General features: G+C 44.2%; 1 protein-coding gene across 1 annotated transcript in view; it reads left to right on the plus strand.

The window, feature by feature from the left end:
* SHROOM3 (shroom family member 3) overlaps positions 1-26,916 on the plus strand; it is a 500,538-nt gene that overhangs the window by 448,069 nt on the left and 25,553 nt on the right. Inside the window, exons 6-8 of the mRNA XM_033963245.1 lie at positions 21,176-21,252; positions 23,775-23,867; positions 25,251-26,132. Of these exons, the coding sequence (XP_033819136.1) occupies positions 21,176-21,252; positions 23,775-23,867; positions 25,251-26,132 (1,052 nt within the window). The remainder of the gene's footprint in view (positions 1-21,175; positions 21,253-23,774; positions 23,868-25,250; positions 26,133-26,916) is intronic.

A 26,916-nucleotide genomic window follows, 5' to 3' on the forward strand; every position in this document is an offset into this window, starting at 1 on the left:
CCATGTCCTGCCCACAAGAAGTTGCATCAGCACAGTGGGAGTCAGCAGAAAATAGGCCCCACAGGACAGATAGCAAGTCTTTATCGCTGTCTCTGATGTTGTAGCTGTAGAGGACAGAGTGGGTGGGTAAGTAGATGAGTGCAGGGAGAGGGGGAAGTGCTGGACCTCAGCACGTGGACAGAAGGCTTCAGTTGCAAGCAGCCCTTACCATTGGGTGGCCTTGGGCATTTTGCCGGGCTCACCCAATGATAGCTATGTCCCTGATGCCTTCTACTAAAGGTCCTTATTGTTGCAATGCACAAACATTGAGCTTATTTCTCTCATTTTGGTTTGTGTTAATGTGGGATAGAGTGGCGTAATAAGGGGAGAGCGGGGGTCCGCACCAGGTGTGGTCTTGGTAGGGGCATCGGCACCCGTCCTCCTCTCTGCCCCTTCCCTCGTACCTCTTTAATTTTCCCCTGGCGAGCAGCATTACCAACTTGCCGCTCGTGTCTGTGTTGCCTCTCTCTGACGTCACTTTCGGGCCCTGGGCGTAGGAAGTGACATCAGAGGGATAGCCGATTTGACACGGCCAGCAAATTCGTGAGGTTGCTCGTGCCTGGAAAATTAAACAGGTACAGGAGAAGGGGGCGCGCACGTGGCAGGAGGGGGATGGCGAAGAGGGCAGGGTAGCCGCCCTCACCCTCGCTATGCCACTGGTGGGATAGATTGGGAATTGATACCAGTCTCTAGACACTGGAAAATCTAAATGAAAAAAGGAACCTCTTGGAAGAGTAAAGGAATTAAAAATCTACATCATGCCAATGCCGTTCCAGAGGAATATGGAAAATGTGGAGGGAGGGCGAGGAAGCAGAAAAAGACGGTAAGATTAATGATCCATAATTTTTTTTTTTAGCTGAATGTAAACAAAATTACTGCATCAGAGGATGAATTTGTTTAAAAACTAGTAGGAAACTGATGGTCATGTGAAAGCACAGTTGAGATGTCTTACGCACAAATTCTTTCACTTCAGCTGTTTGATCTCATTTAGCCTCTTCCTTGACTCTCTGGATTATCCGTCAAGGACGGAATTCTTACAACACCAAAGTGAAGCTGAACACTTGTCGGGGAACGGGTTAGTCACCAAAAGCAGAGGTTGTGAAGTACAATTCTAAACTAAACTAAACCTTAAGTTTGTATACCGCATCCTCTCCATGAAGATAGAGCTCGGCACGGTTTACAGGTAATTCAATAAATGAGGGAAAGAAATAATAAGAAATTAGAGGTTTTAAAGAGGATAGATAGCTTTACATTTTGGAGAAAAGCCAGGATTTCAGATGCTTTCGGAATAATTGGAATGAGCCTAGGTTCCGCAGCGGGGCAGGGAGGTTATTCCAAATCTCAGTGAATTTGAAGAAAAGGGATTTCCCTAATTTACCTGCATACATGACACCTTTTAACGAGGGGAAAGATAGTTTGAGTATGTGGGCGGATCTGGTAGTGTCAGATCTCGAAGAATTCCTGGATAGTGGAATTAGGGGAGGAAGAATGCCATGTAGGATCTTGAATATTAGGCAGGTACATTTAAAGTGAATCCTAGAAATCACCGGAAGCCAGTGAAGTTTTGACAGAAGCGGGGAAACATGATCGAATTTGCTTTTTGCGAAGATCAACCTAGCCGCAGTGTTCTGGATCCGCTGAAGTCTTAGAAGATTTTTCTTGCTTAGACTTAGATAGATGGAATTACAATAGTCCAATGACGATTAGGGATACCAATATTCTGTATGATCTAAAAGTTTAGCGGCAAACAGAAGGTATCACTGAGGTCTGTGAGTTATAAATTCTACATGAAAGAACAGCCACAAACTGATACAAAGGCAAAGCATAAAAGTCAAAACCCTTTGTATCTCTTTGCGCTTCTTACTTTTATGTACAGCGGACAGCACCTCTCACAAGTGCCTCAGCGGCTCTGTCCTTTAAAAGAAGTTCACAGTTCTGTGATCCCCATAAGTGAAATCCTTGGTGTTCTCTTAATAACTCTAAATTTGACAAACTGCTTCCATTGTTACCCCCTTTAAAATCTTTTGTAAACCGCCTTACTCTTAACAACCCGAGAAATGTCAAAAGATCCACCCTTTACCACTCTAGTAAATCAATCGTTCTCCCAATGTAACCCCCGTTTATAAATCTTTTGTAAGCCGCCTTGAACTGCAAGATAATGGCGGAATAGAAATCCCTAATGTAATGTAATGTGTTGTCTAATGGCCAGTGGCGTAGTAAGGGGAGGGGGGCGGTGAGGGCGCCGACACCCCTCCTCCTCCTCCTCGACCCCCCAGTCTTTTTCCATTCCTCCCCTCCAAGTGCATCCCCTTCCCTTCCCCCATACCTCTAGTGTAAGTTGTTTGTGTTGGTCAACAATGTGCTGTTTGCAACCTCGTCAGCTCTCCTGCTGATGTTACTTCTGGGTGCCGCGCACAGGAAGTGACGTTAGAGGGAGATATGATGGGGTGGCGAGGAGCACGTTGTTGACCGCCGCGAGCAACAACTTCAGCTAGATGTACAGGGGAAGGGAAGGGGGTCGCGTGGCAGGTGGGATCGGGGAAGGAGTGAGGGGTGTGCACGGTGGGAAGGGGTGGAGGAGGGGCGCCTTTCACCCTCGCTATGCCACTTCTAATGGCTACTCACTTTTTGGTCTCCTTATGTATGTATATATGTTTGAGAAAACTTTTCTAAAATTATCACCAATATCTGTAGTCAAGCATGATAGTTTCCACGGTTGTAGATTTCCAACCAGTAAAATTCTGCTGTTCCCATGTTCACACTCTAGTCTAAAGTGATGCCAATACACGTTTCACTTTATCAACGATGCTCTATCACAAAATCCATGGCCCCAGAAGGGTAAGAAGAAGAGAGATAGAGGAAACATGCTGGAACCAGCTTGTTAAATTTACCGTATATTTTTCTCCATAAGACGCACCCACCTGTAGAGGAGGAAAAACCAAGAAAAAAATTTTTTGAACCAAATGGTGTGCCCTGTACTCTGTCTCCCCTCTGGTGGTCTAGTGGTAGGCCGGGACAGGGTACAGAGCACGTCTAGAGGTGGGCACGTCTAATGGTAGACACACCTAGTGGCATCCAGCCCGCCCCAAACCAGCCTGCTCCCCCCCCCCCCCCGCCTCCTGGAAAAGGAGGTTACAGCTATTGTGTAATTCGTTGCCTGTGGTTGTTTGTCCTTTTGAGGAAAGTTGAGGTTAGGGTTTTACAAACTGATTGACATAGATAGCAGCTGTGAGGATTACTGACTGGATATTTAGGGGCTCCTAAGTGCTTTAGTGTACAACTGCCAGATTTATAGAATTTTCATGCCTAGGTGCCAGCTTTTAGGTGCTAACATTTACACCTGTCTTTCACATGGTGTAAGCCAGTGTCTCTCAAACTGTGTGCCAAGGCACATTGTTGTGCCCCGAAGAGGTTCCAGGTGTGCCATGAGAGATTCCAGAATTTTACTTTATTTTTTAAAATTCCTTTCATAAGTATACACTAGAATAGATGACATGTTATAAGTCTGTCAATATTATAAGCGTCTGTGTGCATAAAGAGGAAACCGCCCAGACAAGCATCATTCTTTGGCGTGATTGGTCCTTGAAACTAACAGCAAGTAATTTTAGTTTTATTTTTTTATGCAGTAGTTATTGTAACTTGAGCAACAAAGCAATCATGGCTTTGTTAACTGTTTGGATCTTCTTATCTTTCTGAACTTGGATTTTCAGTTCTGACAGAAATTAAATTTAAAAAAAAGAGAACAACTACAGATGGTGAATGATGAAATGCGTGTTTGCTTGTTGACTATCGAGCCGCGTTTTGAGTTAATTTGCACTCAAAAACAAACACATTCATTGCACTGATTAGCAATTCTATTCAGTACTCCCCCGAAATCCGCAGGGCTTCCATTCTTGGTTTTTCGCCTGGCATGGGAGGCAGGAGAGGGCAGCTGGAGCGCCGGTGGGTGAAGAAAATCAATCGCGGTCTGTTCCAACCGCCTCTTCTTGTAGTAAAGTCGGGCTAACACCAATCAGGAGCTGCTTTGACACACAGCTCCTGATTGGTGTAGCCCGACTTTACTACAGGAAGAGGCGGTCGGAGCAGACCGCGAATGAGCAAGTTGGCGAACCGTGAATTCGTGGGGGAACACTGTACTTTAGTTTTACGGTTGTTACAATTACCCATACATAGCTTAAAGAACTTTAAATAAATAACTCTCAAGTTTAATTTTTTGTTGGTTTTGCAATTTTATAATTTCAATTTTAATGTGCCATGAAAAACATTTGCTCTATTTAGTGTGTCAGAGCTAAAAAAAAGTTTTGAGAGACACTGGTATAAGTATTGGAACCTAAATGGTGTTACCTAAATGCCAACTTAGGCTCTATTCAATAACAGAATCTGATAGCCTAGATGCCATTATAGAATATTATCTTAGCGCATAGATTTGGAGTGCCTGATTTTTTAGCACCCTCTATGGAATTGATCTCTGTGCCTTAGAGAAAGGGGTGTTATTGGAACTTGGAGGGAAGAAAGGAGTTTGGAAGAGGGTGATGTTCTGTTCTGATTTGGTTTTGTACTGTGCACCTCTGATGCAATAAGGGATTACCAGTCCATCCGAAGGTTATAAATATTTTATGACGTGCTGGACGAAGCCTGATTTGTAAGCTGTCGTCTTTACGCAAATGGATTTAGAGTAGCGCATTGCTTGTGTATCTATTTGTTTTGAGGCTCTTGTTTAGGGCAGTGTTTTCCAATAGTGTGGCATTCTGCACTCACGAGAAAGTCACTGTTCCCCACTGCTAAACTTCAGACTAAAACCCAGACTCTGCCTTTTTCAACTTGCAGCAACAAAAGACCCCAGTAGTTTCTCAAATACAAGTTATGTGTAGGAGCTGCTTTCTGAATGCGTGTTTACTGAGGCCTGCCTTTCCCTTCCAGCCACTGTGTAAGTCCTGGCGTGTGGGAATGAATGGGCAGCAGGCAGGTCAAAAATATCCGAGACGCCCTTTGTGCAACACAGAAGCCAAGGGAGCTGGGGAGAGTATGTACCGAGCACTTGATGTGGCTCACTTGACCCCCTCATAAGCTGGTGGGGCTTTGGCAGCCACATTCCCCACCTCTAGCAGCAGCTAAGGTAACAAACTGACATCAGAGTGAGGTGCTGCCTTACTGCTTCCTCACACTATTGCTACCAATTCTGTAGCTGGGCGCCGGCATTTACATACCCCAGCACGGTTAATGTACAGAATACTAGCAGACTGAGAAATGTGCTGTACACGTATGCATTTAAGCCCTAGCAGGGCGCTTAAGCACTATTCTGAAAGGGCAAATGTAAATGCAAAGGAGCATAAACGCGAGCAGAGCACAGGTGGCAATAGGCAGTAGAGAATGACACGGGGACAAATTTTTCCCCATTCCCGAGGGAACTCGTTTTCCCGTCCCGGCAAGTTCTTTTCCTGGTCCTGCCCCATTCCTGCAAGCTCTGTCCTCATCTGCACAAGCCTCAAACACTTTTAAATCATAAGTGTTTGAGGCTTGTGCGGTCAAGGCAGAGCTTACAGGAATGGGGCAGGGACAGTGACAAAACTCGCAGGGATGGGGAAATTGAGTTCCTGCGGGGATGGGGACAAATTTGTCTCCTTGTCATTCTCTACACTTCACCACTCTAGAAATCAAAATGTGGTAAAAGTGAACCAAGTAAAGGACAATCAAGCCATTGTGACATCACTGATGAGGCTGGCTCTTAGGCATTGGTGGAATGAGGCATTATGATGTCACAATACCAGCTCTGGTCTGGTTATCAGAGGCTGAAACTTTTCACACTAGTTATTTATTCAATTTTTTTTCTATTCTGTTCTCCCAAATAGAGAATGACATGGGGACAAATTTTTCCCCGTCCCCGGGGAAACTCGTTTTCCCATCCCGGAGAGTTCTTTTCCTGTTCCTGCCCCGTTCCTGCAAGCTCTGTCCTCATCTACACAAGCCTCAAACACTTTAAAGTCATGTGTCCGAGGCTTGTGTGGTTAAGGCAGAGATTACAGAATGGGACAGCGACAGCGACAAAACTCGCGAGGACGGGACGGGGAAATTGAGTTTCTGCAGGGACAGGGAAAAATGTGTCTCTGTGTCATTCTCTAATAGGCAGGACTCCTATTTACATGCATAAAGAATAGTACAAGTTGCGCGCTCCCTAGTTACACTCGTATCTATGGCCTATTATAACTGCGGTTATGTAAATGTTAAGATACGCCAATGTCAGGCTATGCTAGAATCTGGATGCTGTTACCAGTGGCGTGGCGAGGGAGGTTGGCACCCCACATGGCCACACCGCACACTCCCCACTCTTCCATGCCACTTGACCATCCTCCCCGCCCCCCCATACCTCGTGAAATGTTCGCCAGCACGAGCTGCATCTTCCACTCGCGGCTCACGTCGGCCTCGGCTCCCTTCTGACATTACGTCCTGGTCCCGCGACCAGGAAGCGACATCGGAAGGGAACCGAGGCCAGCATGAGCAGCACGTGGAAGGTGCCAGCAAACATTTCAAGAGGTATGCAGGGGTGGAGAGGAGGAGAGGTGCCAGTGCTTCCCATGAAGATGGTGCCATGGGTGGTCCGCCCCACCCCCCACCCGTCTACGCCACTGGCTCTTATAGAAAAGGCTCTCACCATGCAGTGTTGAGGCACCTAACAGGAATTAATGTGCATTGCTGATAACTAGGTTCCATTGCGTAAAATAACACGCATTAACTGTGTTAGTACATACTAACACATTAGTACACATCGGTCGAATCAAGCTGCGAATCTGCTGCTTTCTCCTGCACTGAGAGATGGACTCCATGAGCGAAGAAGTCTGCACAGAGCGAGGCAGTGAGGGGATGGGATGGAGGAAGAAGATATTCATGCTTGAAGAGAATCTGAGGGTAGGGACAAAGGAGGAGGCCACTGACCACAAGGAAGGAAGGAGGAGCATTTTCAAGGTGAGGCAGCTGGGAGACTGGGGAGGGGATGAGCACAGAGGGTGGAAAAGTCCAAATTATGAACACAGATAGCATTTTTTCACAAATGGCCACACGTTTTGTTCTTGCAGAGTCTAGGGCAGACATGGGCAACTCCAGCCCTCGAAGGCCAGAATCCAATCGGGTTTTCCAGATTTCTCCAATGAATATGCATGAGATCTATTTGCATGAACTGCTTTCAATGAATATTCATTGGGGAAAACCTGATTGGATTCCGGCCCTCGATGACCGGAGTTGCCCATGTCTGGTCTAGGGTCTTCTTTGTGGTCAGTGCAGTGGACTGTAAACCAAGGGATCCAGGTTCATATTCCCCTACAGCTCTTTTATTTTAAATGCTGAGACCTCCAGGAGCAGAGGAATACCTTCTGTACACCATCTCAATAGCCTTCAGGCCGGCAGGTGTCATAAATATTTAGGTACAGTAGGCAACTTGTATGTCTGTTTCTGGAGGGCTCACATTTTAAAGGAAAGAAAAAAAAAAAGAGAGTTGAAGTGGGACTTGAACTTTGGTACCTTGGTTCACTGTCCACTGCACAGACCACTAGGTTAATCCTCAGACCTTTCTTCTTTGCTAAGAATGCCCATAATATCTGAAGCTGTCACAGAGCCTGGTTTTCCTTTCTGGTTTCACTTTTAGGGTAGAGCAATGGTCTCAAACTCAAACCCTTTGCTGGGCCACATTTTGGATTTGTAGGTACTTGGAGGGCCTCAGAAATAATAGTTAATGTCTTATTAAATAAATGAGAATTGTGCATGAGGTAAAACTCTATAGTTTATTAATCTTTCCTTTTGGCTAAGTCGTAATAATAATATTGTAATTTATAGCTAAAGAGACATATGATCAAGAAACTGTTTTATTTTAGTTTTGTGATTATGATAAACATACCGAGGGCCTCAAAATAGTACCTGGCGGGCCGCATGAGGTCCCCAGGCCGTGGGTTTGAGACCACTGGGGTAGAGGGAGCAGGCAGCAACCACTGGAGGATTCATGATCCCTCCAGTGGTTTGCTGCTCAATTATAGCACCTTTTGTACCCTGGACATGATTTGAAACAAGTCTAAATAAAAACTTCCTTCATTTTAGACTTGGAAGTTTCTTCCTGTTCAATTATTACTATTGGACATCTCAATTTTGAGCCCTCCCTAGTCCTGCCTCCAGCACATCTCCTTGCTATTTGTATGATGTCCAAACTCTGCCATTCCAAATTTGCAATTTGGATGTTTTTGTCAGATGGACATTTTGAGATATCTATGAGATTGATAGGCCACATGGCCTCTACAGTGCATGTCACTCCCATGGCTCACTTCCATCTTAGAGGGTTTCGATAGACTCTGTCTTCCCAGTCAAGCTATGAAGAATCTACTCCCTACTCTGGTGGACAGTTCAACCAAATTTGACCATGGGACTCCCATTTCAAATTCCATCTCCTCAAAAGGTGTTGACAACAGATGCATTCAACCTCAGATGGGGAGTTCACGTAAATGGGCTTCATACCCAAGGGGAATGGTCTGCTCAGGAGGCAGATCTTCACATCAATCTCCTGGAGTTAAGAGCCATTTGGAATGCTCGAAAGGCTTTTTGAGATTGACTCTGAACCAAATTGTTTTTATTCAAACTGACAACCAGGTTGTGATGTACTATGTAAACAAGCAGCCAGGTACAGGATCCTACCCACCTCGTGTCAGGAAGTGGCAGTGAGCCATTCTTCAATGGATGGTTCCACAGATGATGTACAGTACCTAGTTGGTCTCTCAACTGGGCATAGCCTGCAAGATCTTCTGAGAGTGGGGCACCCCCTTGATGAATCTTTTGCTACTCATTACAATAACATAGTCCCTCAATTTTATTCTATGCTCAGATAACATAGCAGACTAGCATCAGATGCCTTTCTCCTCCATTGGGAGAAAGATCTTCTGTATGCTTATTCTCCCATACCTCTCTTAAAGAAAACTTTGCAGGAACTCAAGCAAGATCGGGAAAAGCTGATCCTAATCACTCTATTCTGGCTGAGACAGATCTAGTTCCCTCTTTTTCTGGCCCTCATCATGCAAAACAAGGGGTCTCTCCTGCACCCCAACCTCCAATGCCTGGCTCTCAAGACTTGAATGTTGAGAGTGTAGATTTTTAGTCTTTAAATTTGCTTGAGGGTGCCTCCACAATCTTGCTTGCTTCCAGAAAAGCTTCCACTAAGAGATGTTATTCTTTTAAAATGGAGAAGGTTTGCCATCAGGAGTGAGGGCAAAGCTCTAGACCAGGGGTGTCAAAGTCCATCCTCGAGGGCCACAATCCAGTCGAATTTTCAGGATTTCCCCAATGAATATGCATGAGATCTATTTGTATGCACTGCTTTCATTGTATGCTAATAGATCTCATGCATATTCATTGGGGAAATCCTGAAAACCCGACTGGATTTCGGCCCTCGAGGAGGGACTTTGACACCCCTGATCTAGACCATCTATGTATGGGAGGTAAACCCATCTCTATACAGCCTCTTGTTATTTGAATCATGAGAGGTTTGCTGTTGACAAAACTCCTGGTCAGACTTCCTATCATGTCATGGGATCTCAACATCATTCTCACCCAGCTGATGAAAGTTCTTTTGAGCCACTGGATTCATGTCATCTGAAGTATCTGACCTGAAAAGTTGTATTTTTGGTGATGGTCACTTCAGCTGACAGAGTCAGTGAGCTTCAGATCCTAATAGCTGATCCACCTTATGTGTCAAGTTTAATCAAAATAGAGTAATTCTTCACATGCACCCTAAGTTCCTTCCTAAGGTGTTAAGGGATCTCCATCTTAACCAGTCAATTGTTCTGCCATTTTTACCAAAGTCTCATGCCCATCCGGACAAAAGTGCACTGTACGCCTTGGCCTGCAAGCGAGCCTTGTTGCCTTCTATTTGGGGTGGACTAAACCCCATAGACAGTCCACCCAGCTTTTTGTTTCTTTTGACCCATACAAAAAATGGGATGGGAGTAGCTGTTGTCAAACACACTATTTTCAGTTGGTTAATGGACTGCATCTCTTTCACTTATGCCCAGGTGGGCTGTCTCTGGAGGGTGATGTCACAGCTCAGAACATCAGAGCCACGGCTACATTGGTAGCCCATTTGAGATCAGTCTCCATCAAGGAGATTTTAAAAGCTGCAACGTACTCTTCAGTCCGTTGACAGGTCAAAAGCACGCAACGACAAAGGCGCGCTGACAACCCAGCGCAGACAACTGAGCGCAAGGCGGAAGCGCGCCGAAGAAAAACAGTATTTTAAGGGGCTCCCCGGGGGGTGTTGGTGGGGAACACCCCCCCCCCCACACACTTTACTTAACAGAGATCGCGCCGGCGTTGTGGGGGTTTGGGGGGTTGTAACCCTCCAGATTATACTGAAAACTTTACTTTTTCCCTAAAAAAAGAGGGAAAAAAAGTTAAGTTTCCAGTAAATGAGGGGGGTTGCAACCCCCCACAATGCCGGCACAATCTCTATTAAGTAAAGTGGGGGGTGTTCCCCACCAACACCCCCATGAGAGCCCCTTAAAATACTGTTTTTCTTTGGCGCGCTTCCGCCTTGCGCTCAGTTGTCTGCGCTGGGTTGTTGGCGCGCCTTTGTCGTTGCGCGCTTTTGCCTATGAACCCTTCAGTCCACATGTTCACCTTTCATTACTGCCTTGAGCAGGATAAGCTGACATGACAGCCCTTTTGGTCAGACAGTCCTGCATAATTTGTTTGGTATCTAGAATCCAACTCCATCTCCATAGGCCCACTTTTTTCTGTTCCAGGCTGCACCTTCACAATTAATTGACTATATTTTCAGGTTAATTGACTTTGAGGCCTCAACATTTCGAGTCCCTATTTTGCTAACCTTGTTGTTGTTGGTGAGCCTGATAGGTAGGAATTCTCACATATGGGAATACATCGGGCCTGCTTGTCCTTGGAGAAAGCAAAGCTACTTACCTGTAGCAGGTGGTCACTGTGGACAGCCATCCCAGTGTTCTGATAAATATCCTACCATCTCCCCTTAGAGTTACCTTCTTCAATTATACCATCAGAATGAGGTACTGGTACCCATGTTCGCACATCGAGTAGGAAGGCATCCGTGCGTGTATGGTGGATCACAGCCAGACCTTTCCCAAAGCTATGCATGGTAGGCAGTGTCTGCACTGGGCTGCTTCTATTAAAATTAATTTCATGTCGGTTATGTGACATCACCCACATGTGAAAATTCTGGACCTGCTGTCCTTGAAGAACACCTGCTACAAGTGAGTAACTTTGCTCTAGTCCAACCCCTAGAATTTGAATAGAATTATTTTGTATGTCAAGTTGTGAAATGAAATATCCTGCTTTTTGCTCTGCAATTGTTTTAGGGGGAGGGAAATTTTATTCGTTAATCTGAGAATGCCGATGCGAATGAACAATAATATTCTGTGGTCCTGATATTGAGCCCACAGTGATAGCATTAACTGCCTTGGGCAAAAATAACCCAGATATTCAAGGCCGAGCCCAATCTGAGCACCAGTACCAAATATCTGGATCGTCGGTGGCCACCGAAAGTTATCTGGCTACCAGCCAGTATTCAGACTGGAAATCATATAACAACCTGAATAGAGTCAGGGCAGCCTTTTATTGTCTTACCTTTATCCGGGGACTTAACCCAGTTAGCAAATTGAAAATCATTGCTAGAAAGTCCAGCTCCACCATGATTTGCACCTCTGGACCTCCCTGACATAAACTACATAGTGTTTCAGCGCTCTGCCTTGTTATTTCCTTTTCAAGATCAGTCCCGTTTATGATTTATATTCAAAATACATGAACGGGGAAATATATGAATATTCATGATATGCAAATGAACAGAAATATATGACTTTTCATGATATACAAATGGGATGTAAATCTAATCTAATCTAATCCTTAGGTTTGTATACCGCATCATCTCCACGTTTGTAGAGCTCGACGCAGTTTACAGTAGGAGAAATAGGAAGGAACTACAACAGAGGGTTAGAGGTAGAAGTGTGAAGAAAATTTAGAGGACTTGGGATGCCAAGATATAAGAGTTTCCTTGATTCCTAAGTTGGAGGGAGACTTACATTTTTTGAGAAAAGCCAGATTTCAGATGTTTGCGGAAAACTTGGAGAGAGCTCAAGTTCCGAAGAGGGGAGGTAAGGTTGTTCCAGAGATCAGTGATTTTGAAGTGGAGGGAGGTCCCTAGCTTTCCTGTGTGGGAAATGCCTTTTAGCGAGGGGAAGGATAGTTTTAATTTGTGGGAGGATCTGGTGGTATTAGGGTTTGAGGAATTCCAAGAAAGAGGGATAAAAGGAGGGAGGATACCATATAGGATTTTGAAAGTTAAACAGGCGCATTTATAGTGGACCCTGGCGATTATATATTAATATTCATGATATGCAAAAGAAGCTCTTTTATTGAAGTGTGCTAAACAGTTAACGTGTGAATTATTGCACATTAACTGCTTCCAAACATGCACACCGGTTGTTACTGGTTTGTGTGTGCTAATTTGAGCACCATCACCATATTGTTTTAGGGGGCCAGGAACTGAGAAAGCACTAAGGGCCAGATTCTGCAAACAGTGTTGTAATTGGCTGGTGTCAATCATGTTACAGCTCTGTTAGCGGAATCGCGGCTTCTGTCAAAGGTAGGCGCCAGAAATGTAGGCCAGCGCTTTAAAGGTCTACATTTCTGGCGCCTGTCTTCGACAGAGAATCATGCCTAGTGGAGCCTGTCAACTCCGCCCATAACAATGCCTACATTGATGTTATGCACCACCTCCAAGTGCAATTCCATTGCCTAGCATTGTAGGCACCAACTCTTGTATTTTAATGAGAATTTAATTGGTTTTTAAATAGCGCTGTCAGTTACTGCGCCAGTTAAATGAATTAAGTTAGGCAGTGGTACAGCGCTTACCGCGCCATTTTGAGAATCCAGGTCTAAGTAAATCCCTAGAAATTGCAAGTAGATTTACACGCACTAGTACCGTTTTCAATGCAGTAATTGCGCTGGGCACACTCCTGATAATTAACACAACCTTAGCACTGAGCACATTTTTAATTTTGCTGTTAAGATGCAATAAGTACAAAAAACATTTTGTAAAAGACCCTGTTAGTGTAAATGTAACGTGAGAAATCGGGATGGGAGCTAGGTGGTAGAGTTAGGGGTGAAGCTTAGCCTCTTCCAACCAAAAGAGGGCCCTACCGTCCTTGAATTCAAGCATTTTATGCAGTCAGCATTTAGCTGATCAGATTATTTGATGCAGGTGTTTCTGATTAATATAGACTGATATGAAGCTGAAAATCAGTTTTTAAGTGGCTAATTTTTTACCTTCACCTCAACTCCATTTCACCATTGCTACCCAATTTATAGGGATCCAAATTTAGGATTCTAGTGTAGAGAATAACACAGGGACAAATTTTTCCCTGTCCCTGTGAGAACTCATTTTCCCGTCCCCAGCAGTTCTTTTCCTGTCCCTGCAAGCTCCGTCCTCATCTGCACAAGCCTCAAACACTTTAAAATCATAAGTGTTTGAGGCTTGTGCGGTCAAGGCAGAGCTTACAGGAATGGGGCAAGGGCAGGGACAGTGACAGTGAGTTCCTGCAGGGATGGGGACAAATTTGTCCCCTTGTCATTCTCTACACTACTCTAGAAATCAAAATGTAGTAAAAGTGAGCCAAGTAAAGGACAATCAAGCCATTGTGACATCACTGATGAGGCTGGCTCTTAGGCATTGGTGGAATGAGGCATTATGATGTCACAATACCAGCTCTGGTTATCAGGGTCTGAAGCTTTTCACACTAGTTATTTATTCAATTTTCTATTCTGTTCTCCCAAGTAGAGAATGACACGGGGACAAATTTTTCCCCATCCCCGCGGGAACTCGTTTTCCCATTCCAGAGAATTATTTTCCTGTCCCTGCCCCGTTCCTACAAGCTCTGTCCTCATCTGCACAAGCCTCAAACACTTTAAAATCATAAGTGTTTGAGGCTTGTGCGGTTAAGGCTGAGCTTACAGGGATGGGGTAGGAACAGAGACAGGGGAAATTGAGTCCTTGCGGGGACGGGGCCAAATTTGTCCCCATGTCATTCTCTATCCTAGTGTTTAACCCTAATCAACTTTCCAAAAGGCTAATTTAGGTTCTAAATTCTTAAAAACCGGCATCTGTGTGAAGTGCAGTGCTGAAAGAGGAGCGATGTAGAGTCAGGTATGCAAAACAGGGCTGCAGCACTGGAGAAACACTAGGCTCCAAGGACTTAAAGAACGTAGTCAAAATCATCAGGGAAATGAAGTGTTATTTAAATGTTTCCATTCCTTCTAGCGATATGTTTTGAGGTAGGGTTTGCAAATCAAAAGAGGAGGCTTTGTGAGCAAGGGAAGGTATCCTCAAGAGACCAGGCCTTGATGTTGCATTTATTCTTATATTCTACATATACCTGAAAACAAGTTTAACCCTTTCAGGACCATAAGGATCGTAGGCCAATTTTTGTGGTTTTGACGACATTTTTATGGTAAAAAGGGCTTGCAGATGCCAAAAAATTGATTTTTTTTGTGAAATATCATTATTTTTTTTTTAAAAATCACACTTCTGGCTTATGGACAGTGTGGCAAGTGAATCTTCTCGTCAATCTGGCAACGACGCTAATGAATGAATGTCGGAACCATTTTGTTTACATAAAGGCAGTATCATATGGAATCCATACATATCAAATTTAGAACTGTAGACTATCCCAATCAAAATTTATAGGATTTTAAAGTTATGGGACAAATATGTCCCTTGGTCCTGAAAGGGTTAACCCAGATCACATATTAAAACCAGTAGGCATTATTTGTATTATGAACATAGAAATATGTACTATAATGCCACTTTAATTCTGATTTTACAAGCCTGAGAATTCTTTGAAATGGTAAGAATTGACTCAAGCATAACCAGTAGCCAGGAAGTCTTGAGTAAGATTTTTAGAACACTGGATATGGAAAACCCTAATCCATTGAGAAGTCGTATCCTATATGTAGTAATTAATAAGAAATGATTGTTAACATAGATAATAGGAAATAATAATAATAACTTTATTCTTCTATACTGCCACAGTCGAAAGACTTCTAGGCGGTTCACATCGAAGAAGGCTGGACAATCAGCGAATTACAGAATGCAAGAAGTGAGGGTACAACTTATTACATAAGAAATAGATAAAAGGGCAGCATATTACACCAAAATTGACAGAGGGAAAATATAACTTAGTAAGTGGTGAGGTTTCGGTTTAGGAGATGAATTTGTCAAACAGTACGGTTGTAATTTCTTTCCGGAATGCGAAATGAGCAAGGTCTACAGGTTAAGAGAGGCATGAGCACACAAATGATTTGGTTTTAAAGTTTTCTAGAACCCACTTTGGATTATTCCTAGATCTACCTGGGAATGTAGATGGAATTTTCCAGCATGTCTGAGGAAAATCCTGATTTTATAACAAACTTGACTCAGACTGGTATCTATCTGGTCCAAATTCATCCTTGCATTGCTCCCATATCTGTGTTTAAAAGATTTGGCTCTGTCCGATATTTGGCTAGGCTTGAAGGGCCAGAAGTAGTAGTATTGAGCTAGATGCTGCTTCTCTGAAAGACCAGCGAATTTATTTTGGAGCATGGGTGTGTATTGATTGTAGCAATTAGCTAGAAGGGTCATTTCCATAGCAAGGCTTAGTTCCAATAACAGAATGCTGGTTTTAACAACCCCAGAATAGAGAATGACACAGGGACAAATTTATCCTCATCCCCGCAGTAGAGAGTTGCGCGGGGACAGAAATCCCACCCGTCCCCACCCGTCCCCGCCAAAGTCCCACCCGTCCCCACCCGTCCCCGTGAGGACTCCCACCCGTCCCCACCCGTCCCCGCGAGGAATCCCTCCGTCCCCACCCGTCCCCGCGAGGAATCCCCTCCGTCCCCGCCCGTCCCCGCGAGGAATCCCCTACGTCCCCACCTGTCCCTATAAACTACAGAAATAGTTATTTCATTTAATTATGCTACTGAATTAAAGGCTCTGGTAGAAACCCATTTAAAAATAAGCAAAAAGACTTTATTAATTTGGAAATATTAATTGGGAAGAATACATACTTTGTAAACGGGTTTCTACCAGAGCCTCTAATGTTTATAAATTTTTATCAACACAACTAATATACTACTTTATCCTTAAGCAAAAAAAAATAATAATAATAATTTTTTTCCTACCTTTATTGCCTGGTTTCTGCTTTCTTCATGTTCTCATTCAATTCCTTCCATCCACTGCCTCTCTTCTCTCTGTGTCTTCCATTTGCTCTGTTACTGTGCCTCTCCCTTTCTCCCCCCTCCCAAATTGGTCTGGCACCCATCTTTTTCCCTCCGCTCCCCCCATAGTCTGGCACCTCTGTCTTTTTCCCTGCCAGCGTCTTCTTCCCATTCCCTCTTCCCCATTTCCTTTCAGTGTCCTTCTCCCCCACCATCTTCCCCATGTCCTGTCAGGCAGCATCCTTCTCCCCTCTCTGCCTTCCCCATGTCCTTTCAGCAGCCTTCTCCCCCCTTTGTCTTCCCCAGTGCTTTCAGGGTCCTTCCCCCCCCCCCCTTCCTCCCATTTACCCCATGTCCTTTCAGCGTTCTTTTCCACCCCTTTGTCTTCCCCAGTACTTTCAGCGGCCTTCTCCCCCCTTAAGCGTCTTTTCTTCTCCACTCCACCTTTCCTCCCTCCCTGCCTCCACCTTTGTGGCGCTTTTGCACCCGACCGACAACAGAACAGGCCCGGTCGGACAAATCTCCCTGTCCTGTAGCCGCGAATCTAAATTACCTTCTTACAGCAGCTGGAGTAGTGAAGCTGCTGTAAGAGGTAATTTAGATTCGCGGCTACAGGGCAGGGAGATTTGTCGGCCGGGCCTGTTGTCGGTCGATCGGGGGACCTGACCGCTGTGCACATTCTTCGGGGCGGACCGCCCCCTCCCCCCTCTTTCGTACGCCATTGCCTTCTTCCTACCTGCCCTGCCGCACGCAGCCGACCGGAAGTCTTCCTGATGTCAGCGCTGACGTCGGAGGAAGGGAGGGCTTTGCTTAAGCCCTCCCTCCGACGTCAGCGCTGACATCGGGAAGATTTCCGTTCGGCTGTGTGCTGCGACAGGGCAGGTAAGGAGAAGGAGACTACCCTTGCGGCTCGACCAACCCCGCTGCGATCCAACCCCGCAGGAACCCCGCGACCCTCGGAGGCGTCCCCACGGGATCCCCGCGACCCTAGGGGCGTCCCCACGGGATCCCCGTGACCCAAAGGGGGAACCCGCGGGATTCCCGTCATCCCCGTTCCCGTGCAGCTCTCTACCCCGCAGGGACTCAATTTCCCTATCCCGTCTTCATGGGTTTTGTCACTGCCCCTGCCCTATTCCTTTAAGCTCAGCTTTAACCGCACAAATCTCGAACACTTATGATTTTAAAATGTTTGAGGCTTGTGCAGATGAGGACAGAGCTTGCAGGAATAGGGCAAGGGACAGAAAAAGAACTTGCCGGGAAAATGAGTTCCCATGGGGACGGGGAAAAATTTGTCCCTGTGTCATTCTCTACCCCAGAACTCCTATGGACTCAGCAACTTAGAAAGCAAAGCAAAGTGAGACGCTTGAAGTAGGAGAAGCTCGTCCTGTTCATTCATCACCTGCAATATTGACTTCTCTCTAACCTAAACTAAACTAAAACTTAGTTTTATAGACCGAGTCATCAACCAAGACGAGCTCAACTCGGTTAACAATAATGTAATACATAATACATAACATTGACAAGGAAAAGTAGACTGAAATAGTTAATTTCCAAAATGTTTAGCAAACAAAAAGGTTTTCAGAACTTTCCGGAATAAAGCAAAAGAACCTAAACTTCTTAATGTAAGCGGTAAAGAATTCCAGAATTTGGTTAATTTAAAAGCAAAAGAATGACTAAATCTCTTAAAGGTTCTGCTTTTACCACTGAGAGAGGGAAATGTAAGTTTTAATTTTTGAGAACTTCTGGCAAGATGAGATCTATGAACATTCCAGTCTAAAGGAATCAAAGTGGCAAAAATGCCAAATAGGATCTTAAATGCAATACAAACGCACTTAAATTGAATTCTGAGATACACTGGAAGCCAATGTAATTCCTTGAGCGGAGAGGTTACGTGATCAAATTTACTCTTACCGAAAATAAGTTTAGCTGCAGTGTTCTGTATTGATTGAAGTCTCTGCAGACTGACCTTTGAAAGACCCAAATACACTGAATTGCAGTAATCCAGCCTTGAACCAATACAGAGAAGTGTCGTTGGTGAAAAAGCGCTCTCACTCTTCTCGGAGCACGGAGGCTGAAAAAATATCTCATCTCTGCATCAGTTTAGATTTGTGGTCACTGCTCTTTGTATTGTACATGTTGATACACCCCCCAGCTCCACACTGCCCTTTGCAGTCTTTCAGACATGTCTTAGCTAGGGTTACCGTATGGCTCCAGAAAAAGGAGGATGGATTGAGACATCTGGGTTTTGCTTCCATTCTGGAGCCATATCGTAACCCTAGTTGTAGATAGCCTTGTGCCTTGCCTCCCATACTAGTACATAAACTGGTCATTTAAAGAGATTATTGGCAGTTGCTGGTCTTGCATCAAAACTCACCAGCTCTTGTTACTTCCCAAAAGGGCAGAGCTTTCTAGGACTGCTCATTGACAAGTTCTTTCACTTGTTTTCCTATAAGCTTGCTCTTCTACATGTACTATTAAGCCTGAAAACCTGTTTACTAGCAAAAGAGAGAAAAAAGTAAGAATGGGTATAAATTTCTCCAAAGTCACTGCTTCTAAGTAGAGAATGACACAGGGGCACATTTTTCCCCATCATTTTCCCATCCCATCTCCACAAGTTCTTTTCCTGCCCCATTCCCGCAAGCTCTGTCCTCATCTGCACAAGCCTCAAATACTTTAAAATCATACGTTTTCAAGGCTTGTGCAGTTAAAGCCGAGCTTACAGGAATGGGACAGGGACAGCGACAAAACTCACAGGGATGGGATGGAGAAATTGAGTTCCTGCAGGGACGAGGACAAAGTTGTCCCTGGGTCAATCTCTACTTATAAGTTATACACTATGGGCCAGATTCTGTATAGGACACCCAGTCTCAGCAGCCGCCCAAGTGGCTTTTGTGAATCGCACACGAGTGTCCTATATAGAGTCACGTCTGCCCTTATGGACAGACACATAACCGATTCTCTAACCAACATCCATGTCACAGGCGCCGGTTAGAGAATCACGTTGTCGCTGAGCTGATTGCAGCAGGAAATCCCCCAGCCGTGAACTTAGCCGGCAGGAGGGATGACGGGTCCCTCCTGCCGGAACCTCCAGATGTCCATGGTAGGAGGAGTGCCCAATTCCTCCTGCTGCCATCTCACGAAGATCACCGGCAGGAGGAATGCTTACTCCCTCCGGCCAGCAGGCCTGCTTCCACAAAATGGTGGGCCTTCCCCTTCCTGGTGCATCCTGGGATGTACCGGGGAGTGGCCTAATACCCTGATTGGCCCATGCGCCATAGGAGGGGCCTTAGAATGCTTTTGGAGTAGCCTAAGACTCCAATTGGCCAGATCTCATAGGCCATTACCATGTTCAGTAGCGACAATGGAGATCAATTGTTAAGTATTTTTGAGGCTTTTTTCCCCACATATTGCAGCAATTTACATTTAGTAAAATACAGCTGCCACGTTTTTATCATAGGTGAAGAAAACCCCCCTCCACTTTAACATCTCCATTAAACCACAAAATGAACCAGACGTCAGCCATATGCGCATGCCAGTCACTTATCTGAACTTGCTGTGAAGTTTCTTCTGGCTCCAATGAGCCCGAAGTTACTCAGATGACTCATCTTCCACCATATCTTCAAAAGCACTCATCAAACCCCCGACAAGTGACCTTGTTTCGCTGAATAAAAATGGCTGCTTCAGGGGAATAAAGACGGGCTTTGCACTGGAGTGTTTGTTTGTTTTTTTGCCTATGATAAGAATGTGGCAGCTGTATTTTACTAAATTGCTGTGATAAGTGTTTTAGATGCTTTTTTCTCCACTTAAAATTGATCTCCGTTGCCACAGTTACTGGATGCTAGGGTCTACCTTGGGGGTTAGCGCCCAAGAAAGGGATCTGGGTGTCATTGTAGACAATACAATGAAACTTTTCGCCCAATGTGCAGCGGTGGCCAAAAAAAGCAAACAAGATGCTAAGAATTATTAAAAAAGGGATGGTTAACAAGACTAAGAATGTTATAATGCCTCTGTATCACTCCATGGTGTGACCTCACCTGGAGTATTGCATTCAGTTCTGGTCTCCTTATCTCAAGAAAGATATAGCAGCGCTAGAAAAGGTTCAAAGAAGAGTGACCAAGATGATAAAGGGGATGGAACTCCTCTCGTATGAGGAAAGACTAAAAAGGTTAGGGCTCTTCAGCCTGGAAAAGAGATGGCTGAGGGGAGATATGATTGAAGTCTACAAAATCCTGAGTGGAGTAGAACAGGTACAGGTGGATCAATTTTTCACTCCGTCAAAAATTACAAAGACTAATGGACACTCAATGAAGTTACAGGGAAATACTTTTAAAACCAATAGGAAGAAATATTTTTTCTGCCAGAGGTTGTGGTAAAAGCGGATAGCGTAGCTGGTTTTAAGAAAGGTTTGGACAAATTCCTGGAGGAAAAGTCCATAGTCTGCTTGCCCTGGATCAGTAGCATGGAACGTTGCTACTCTTTGGGTTTTGGCCAGGTACTAGTGACCTGGATTGGCCTCTGCGAGAACGGGCTACTGGGCTTGATGGGCCTTTGGCCTGACCCATTAAGGATATTCTTATGTTCCTATGTATAACTTATAAGCATGTTCTGCAGAGTTATTCTCTTTGTTTGTGTAAACTTCTCCACTATATTCGCACATATTTTTTCCATGTAAACCTGATCTGTGGAATGCTTTGATGGATGAGGTCCTGTGTATCTGCTGGTGTCTAATTGCTGCAGATACAAACATAACTTAAAAGTATTCTATAAGTTACGTGGGTAAGTTTGGGCCCCGCCAAAGATCTGCCTGTGTGTACACCCTTTGATAAGAAACTAGTAGTATTTTGGTGACTGAAAGCGCACCTGTTGTCCTTTTTATTTTGCATTACAGGTCTTGCTAACTGGAAGAGAGTTTGAGTCTGCCCATAGAGCAGGGGATCCTTTCAGCTCTGAAGGCACAGCGGCCAGGTATATCTATCCTGTATTTATTCACTCTTTTGAAACAGCAGCCTCAGAAAAGTGTAAAATGCCTCCTTAGCCCTTGTGTCTAACACCCAGCATCTGGAAGTAATAAAGAACCGAGAAGGTCACTTGAACTGATGCGTCTCAAGATTTAAATGTAGTTTGCAGTCTGCACACTCACTTTTCCAAACCCTAGCTCAAGGAGAGTTACAGTACATTTTAGGTTCATTAGGTAAATGCTTACCCCAAAGAGCTTACAGTCTAAGGGCTAGGTTTACTAACATGCCATGACATAGTGCATGCTAACACTCTTATCGGTCAATATGATCCACTTCTGCTTACACTTTATGGCAGTGTGTCACGAACTTTTTAAGCTGCAGCATGCTAATCTCGGGGCATGCGTGACATCATGTTGACGTCTGCAGCCCTGAACCTCCTATTACCTCCGGTGGGGGTGGGGGAGCGGGTGCTGCAGAAGGAGAGGTGAGGAGAAGGAACAGAGGCGCCGGTGAAGAGGAGAGGTGCAGGTGCCAGCCGACTTGACTACAGGATGCGTCTCTCGCTGCATGAGACACGTCCTGTAAGCAGTCAGCCGGGGCCTCTCTTCCTTGGCGGCGTCTCGGGGCGCACCTGGAATCTGCCGGGGCACACAGTTTGCGATACGCTGCTCTATGGTGTCTGTTTAAGTCGTTTTAATATGTATTTTGTAGACATGGGCTAGATTTTAAGACTCATTTTTTAAATAAAATCAATAAAGATTTTTTTATTTTTTTTAAAGCTCATTTTCAAAGCACTTTGCCAGATTCTGCAGATGGCACTTTTATTGAGCGGCGCCTCCACGCAAGCACCGTTCATGTGTCGGTCACGTAGAATCACTGCTGTGTGAAAAGTAGGCACCAGAAATGTAGGTGGGGTTTTTAAAGGCCTACGTTTCCAGCACCTACCTTTCACGAGAATTGCATTTAAGGAGGCACCTAATGGCGCCCAAGGCCACGCCCAGTGTTTACACCGGTTTTGGTGGCGCCCTTAGGCACCTCCAATTTTTTTAACAGTGTTTTAATTGGTTTTTAATCGTTAGGCAACGTTAGGACACCTTACACTGCCTTACAGTGCCGCTATTAGAATCTGGCCCTATGTGTATCAAAATACCATAGGTTTCTGTGGTACTTTGTATGTTTGTCTTAAGTGCTTCAAAAATCTGTAGGTGGCACTGAAAAAATGAGTGTTAAGTGCTATTGCTCTGACTTGGGTGCTGGGTTTGTTTGGTTTTTTTTAATCTTTATTGATTTTTAAACTTTGATAGTGCTATACAATTAGTAAATCAGAAATATTGTATAGAACTCACTATTAACTATACAATTATTATATTAAACATTCACTTTCTCCCATCCTCATTTTAATTATTAATACAATAATACATATGATGTGATTTCAATATTATAATTAAATAATTTAACTTCCCCCACCCACCCACCCTCCCTGGATGTATAAAGAAATCTAATGAAAAGGGAAGAAACATGACCCTTACTGTAAAGCAACAAAAGTAGTCAATGGACTCCATACATCATTTAAAGGACTTACTAGTCCCCAAACATTCCGCCGTCATTCTTTCATATTTATATATGGTACACACATTTACCCACCAAAAAGTGTAATTAATCTTGACATGGTTCTTTCAATTATGTGTGATCAGTTGAAAAAAAAAAAAAAAGGATGAGTTGGGTGCTGTTTACAGAACAGCCCATAGTGTCAAGATCCGCACCCAGTTTTGGGCACGAGGATTTGCACCAAGTGAAACCTGGTGTAAATCCTCGCACCTAAATGAGGCTGCAGATCTGCCGTAAGACTGCGTGCAAGTTCTTGGAACGCCTTTAACCCGCCCATGCCTCTCCTGTGGCCACACACCCACTTTTCAGATTCACGCATATAACATTTTTACATAGTAACATAGTAGATGACGGCAGATAAAGACCCGGATGGTCCATCCAGTCTGCCCAACCTGAATCAATTTAAAATTTTTTTTTTTTTTTTTAATTTTTTCTTCTTAGCTATTTCTGGGCAAGAATCCAAAGCTTTACCCGGTACTATGCTTGGGTTCCAACTGCCGAAATCTCTGTTAAGACTTACTCCAGCCCATCTACACCCTCCCAGCCATTGAAGCCCTCCCCTGCCCATCCTCCACCAAACGGCCATACACAGACCGTACAAGTCTGCCCAGTAACTGGCCTAGTTCAATCTTTATATTATTTTCTGATTCTAAATCTTCTGTGTTCATCCCACGCTTCTTTGAACTCAGTCACAGTTTTACTCTCCACCACCTCTCTCGGGAGCGCATTCCAGGCATCCACCACCCTCTCCGTAAAGTAGAATTTCCTAACATTGCCCCTGAATCTAACACCCCTCAACCTCAAATTATGTCCTCTGGTTTTACCATTTTCCTTTCTCTGGAAAAGATTTTGTTCTACGTTAATACCCTTTAAGTATTTGAACGTCTGAATCATATCTCCCCTGTCTCTCCTTTCCTCTAGGGTATACATATTCAGGGCTTCCAGTCTCTCCTCATACGTCTTCTGGCGCAAGTCTCCTATCATTTGTAGAATTCCATCTGCAAAGCTGCGCACGTAAATTTTAATTATTGCCAATTAACGCCAATAATTGTTACTGCGCAATTATGGTTTTTTAGTTAAATTGTGCACACAATTTTTAGTGTCAAATGTAGAATTAGGTTGTATACTGTTCCATAATTTGTACTGTTATTTTTAATATGCTTACTGCTGTAATTGTCTATTACCTATGTCCAGCTTAATGTCCACTGCCTTCTCAAAAATGGTAAATAAATCTCAATAAATAAATATGTATAACTTGATATTCAGTCACTATCTGTATAGTTATGTGGTTTAATTTAGACTAGAAAAAAAGGCTGTCCTAAATTATACCACTTAAGTTTATATAGAGAGGTGCTGAATAACACTGCCATACATATAGTCACCCACTGATCCCCCCCAGCTCCCTCCACAAAGAGCCCCCTTCCGCTGAGCCTTATACCACTACACTCCTCCCCCCGACATCCCCACACACACCCTTGTACCTTCTGATGAAACATTGGTAGGAGGGATGCCCACTCCTTTCCAATAGGACTGCCTCTTCAATGGCAGCGCTTCCCCCTCCCAAGGTGCACTGGGAGAGGGTAGGGCCGCCATTAGAGAGGTGGCCCTATTGGCAGGAGGGAATGGACTTCTCTCATGCTGATGTTTCATTGGACGGTACAGAGTGTGTGAGGGGAAGTCAGGAGAGTGTGAGGGTGTCGGGGAATGGTGGAGGGGAGGGGCGTAGGGTTCATCAGAAGGGGGCTGGGGGGGATCAGTGGGTGGGAGGGAGGGAGGGTGCTAGAGGAATTGCAGTTCTCCTTGCCAGTTCAGTCTAGTAAGATGTCCAAGTGCCAGTTTATGCTTTCTTTTGGACATCTGCCTTTTTTGAAAATGAGCCCCATAGGCTGTATGCAAATATGTTTACATCAGCCTTTAAGTACAGGGAATACTTTATAAAATTCTGTTATTGGGCAGACTGGATGGACCATTCGGGTCTTTATCTGCCGTCATCTACTATGTTACTATTATCTGTACCCTGATTACAGGTAGAAATGGGCTCTTATATCTATAAATGGTGCCTAGGGCTTTTAAATTTTACTCCTAAGGATCTAAATATGTGTACATCAGAAAGGAGAGAAGAGGAAATAATGTAGACATTGAAATGCCTCAAAGGCAGAAATAACTATACAAGCAGTAAACATTCCTTTAAATGGAGGAAGTTCTAGAACAAGAGGGGATACAATGAGGAGTAAAATAAGCATAGAAAATGAGTAGACCATATGGACTTGAAAGTTCTCGTCTGCTGTCACACGCTGTGGTTCTCATGAAGGTAGCTTAATAAGAGCTGGATGACAGGCAGAAGATTTTGTTGTTTTTCATTTGAACCTTATGATTTAATTCTTTGTTTTTTCTTAGGTCATTTAGCAAGAGTCTCATAGAAAAGGCAATGTATCCGTTTCATCACCTTTCCTGTCATAATCATAGTATCAATGAAAGTGAGAAGATAGCGATAAGCAACATGTCTGGTCAAAAGGTGCCACATACCCAGAGACAGGACAGAACCTCTGACCCTGGTAAAGTGACTACATTTGATAATCAGCATGTAGAAGTGTCACAGAACCCCACCCTTTGTGCTCCCGGCTCTTCTGATCCTACCCATCCTGCTTCTGCTTCTGCCACTCATTGTTCCATCCCTCAGTCTTCAAATCTTCCAGATTGTCCAAGACTTTCTGTCAAAGCAGCTACTGTTTGCTATGAAGATGCGAACGTGAACGCTCTGAACCAGGGCTTCCATGATATGAGTTTTCCTGAGGGCACAGCTGAAGGAGGACAGAAGAAGTCTACACCACCTCAACGACCTCGTCCACCGAAACTAAAGTGGACTCATTTCGTCAGTGAAGATGGTTTCGCAAAGAACTCTGAGTTTTCTCAGTTATCTGGGCAGAAGCTTTTCCCACAATGGCAGAGCCTAGGAGCTCAGAGTAGCAGCTCTTCTGGACCAGACACTCCTCAAAGGAAGATCTCCCTCCGTATCTCAGAGTCTTGCATCCAGTTAACCCCTCCATTGTTTAATCAAGACGACGATGATGACGAGGTGTTTGTCAAAGAGCTAGCGCCTGCTGCTACAAAGACTGATTCTGAAGTGCCATTTCTTTCTCCTCCACCATTTGTTTCCGTGGTGGGCAGTGATTTTCCGGGCGCTTTAGAAAGGTTCCCACCTCCTTTCCCTCCTACATTAGAGGGAGAAGATGCTGGAAATGAAAATTTATCTGTAGGACTTGAAGAGGCCAAAATAAGGTGAGAGAATTCTAAAGAAAACAAGAAGTAAAAAATTGAAATGGTAAATCCTTTCCATTGACTTTGAGCAATGTTAGTGTCTAATAACGTGTTAAAGAAACTTGAGTGGTTTTTAGGTGTTATCAAACAGTAAGAATCTGAAGGTTTATGTGCTGTTTTCCTTCCTTTTGATTGAAATATCGCAACCATAAAGTGGATTTTTAAACATTTTCTGCAATCAATAATTTATTAGATATTTAAAGTGCAATTCTACGAGTATAATTGGAGGTATGCACCACTTGCCCACTCAGTGCCCTATATTATCAGTTTGCTAATCATTGCCAGTGTTATGCCCCGAAATTCAGTGCTAGGCCATGTTCTGGCTGCGGCATTGAATTTCCAGGTTTGCGGAACTGGCTAAAGCTTAGGCAATTAAATGCGATATTCAGGACTTAGAAAACCAAAAAAACTCTGTGGAGTGACGATGTTCCCAAATGGACTTTATTTGAAAGTATCAAAGTTCCAAAGGTACACTAAAATCATCCACATAAAATAATTCCATCCACATAAAAGTAAATCGTCCACATAAGAGCCTTAAAGGACCTAGTCTGCTAGGGATACAGGACCCAACATGGTCCGCGTTTCGACAAAAAGTCTTCTTCAGGGGTCCCTGGGGGTCCTATAAAGGTGTGTACGTGGGAAACAATTGCTTGCAGTGTCTCACTTCCGGTTCACCACACAATTGTTTCCCACGTACACACCTTTATAGGACCCCCAGGGACCCCTGAAGAAGACTTTTTTGTCG

This window comes from Geotrypetes seraphini, chromosome 1 (genome assembly GCF_902459505.1).
Source record: "Geotrypetes seraphini chromosome 1, aGeoSer1.1, whole genome shotgun sequence".
NCBI lineage: Eukaryota > Metazoa > Chordata > Amphibia > Gymnophiona > Dermophiidae > Geotrypetes > Geotrypetes seraphini.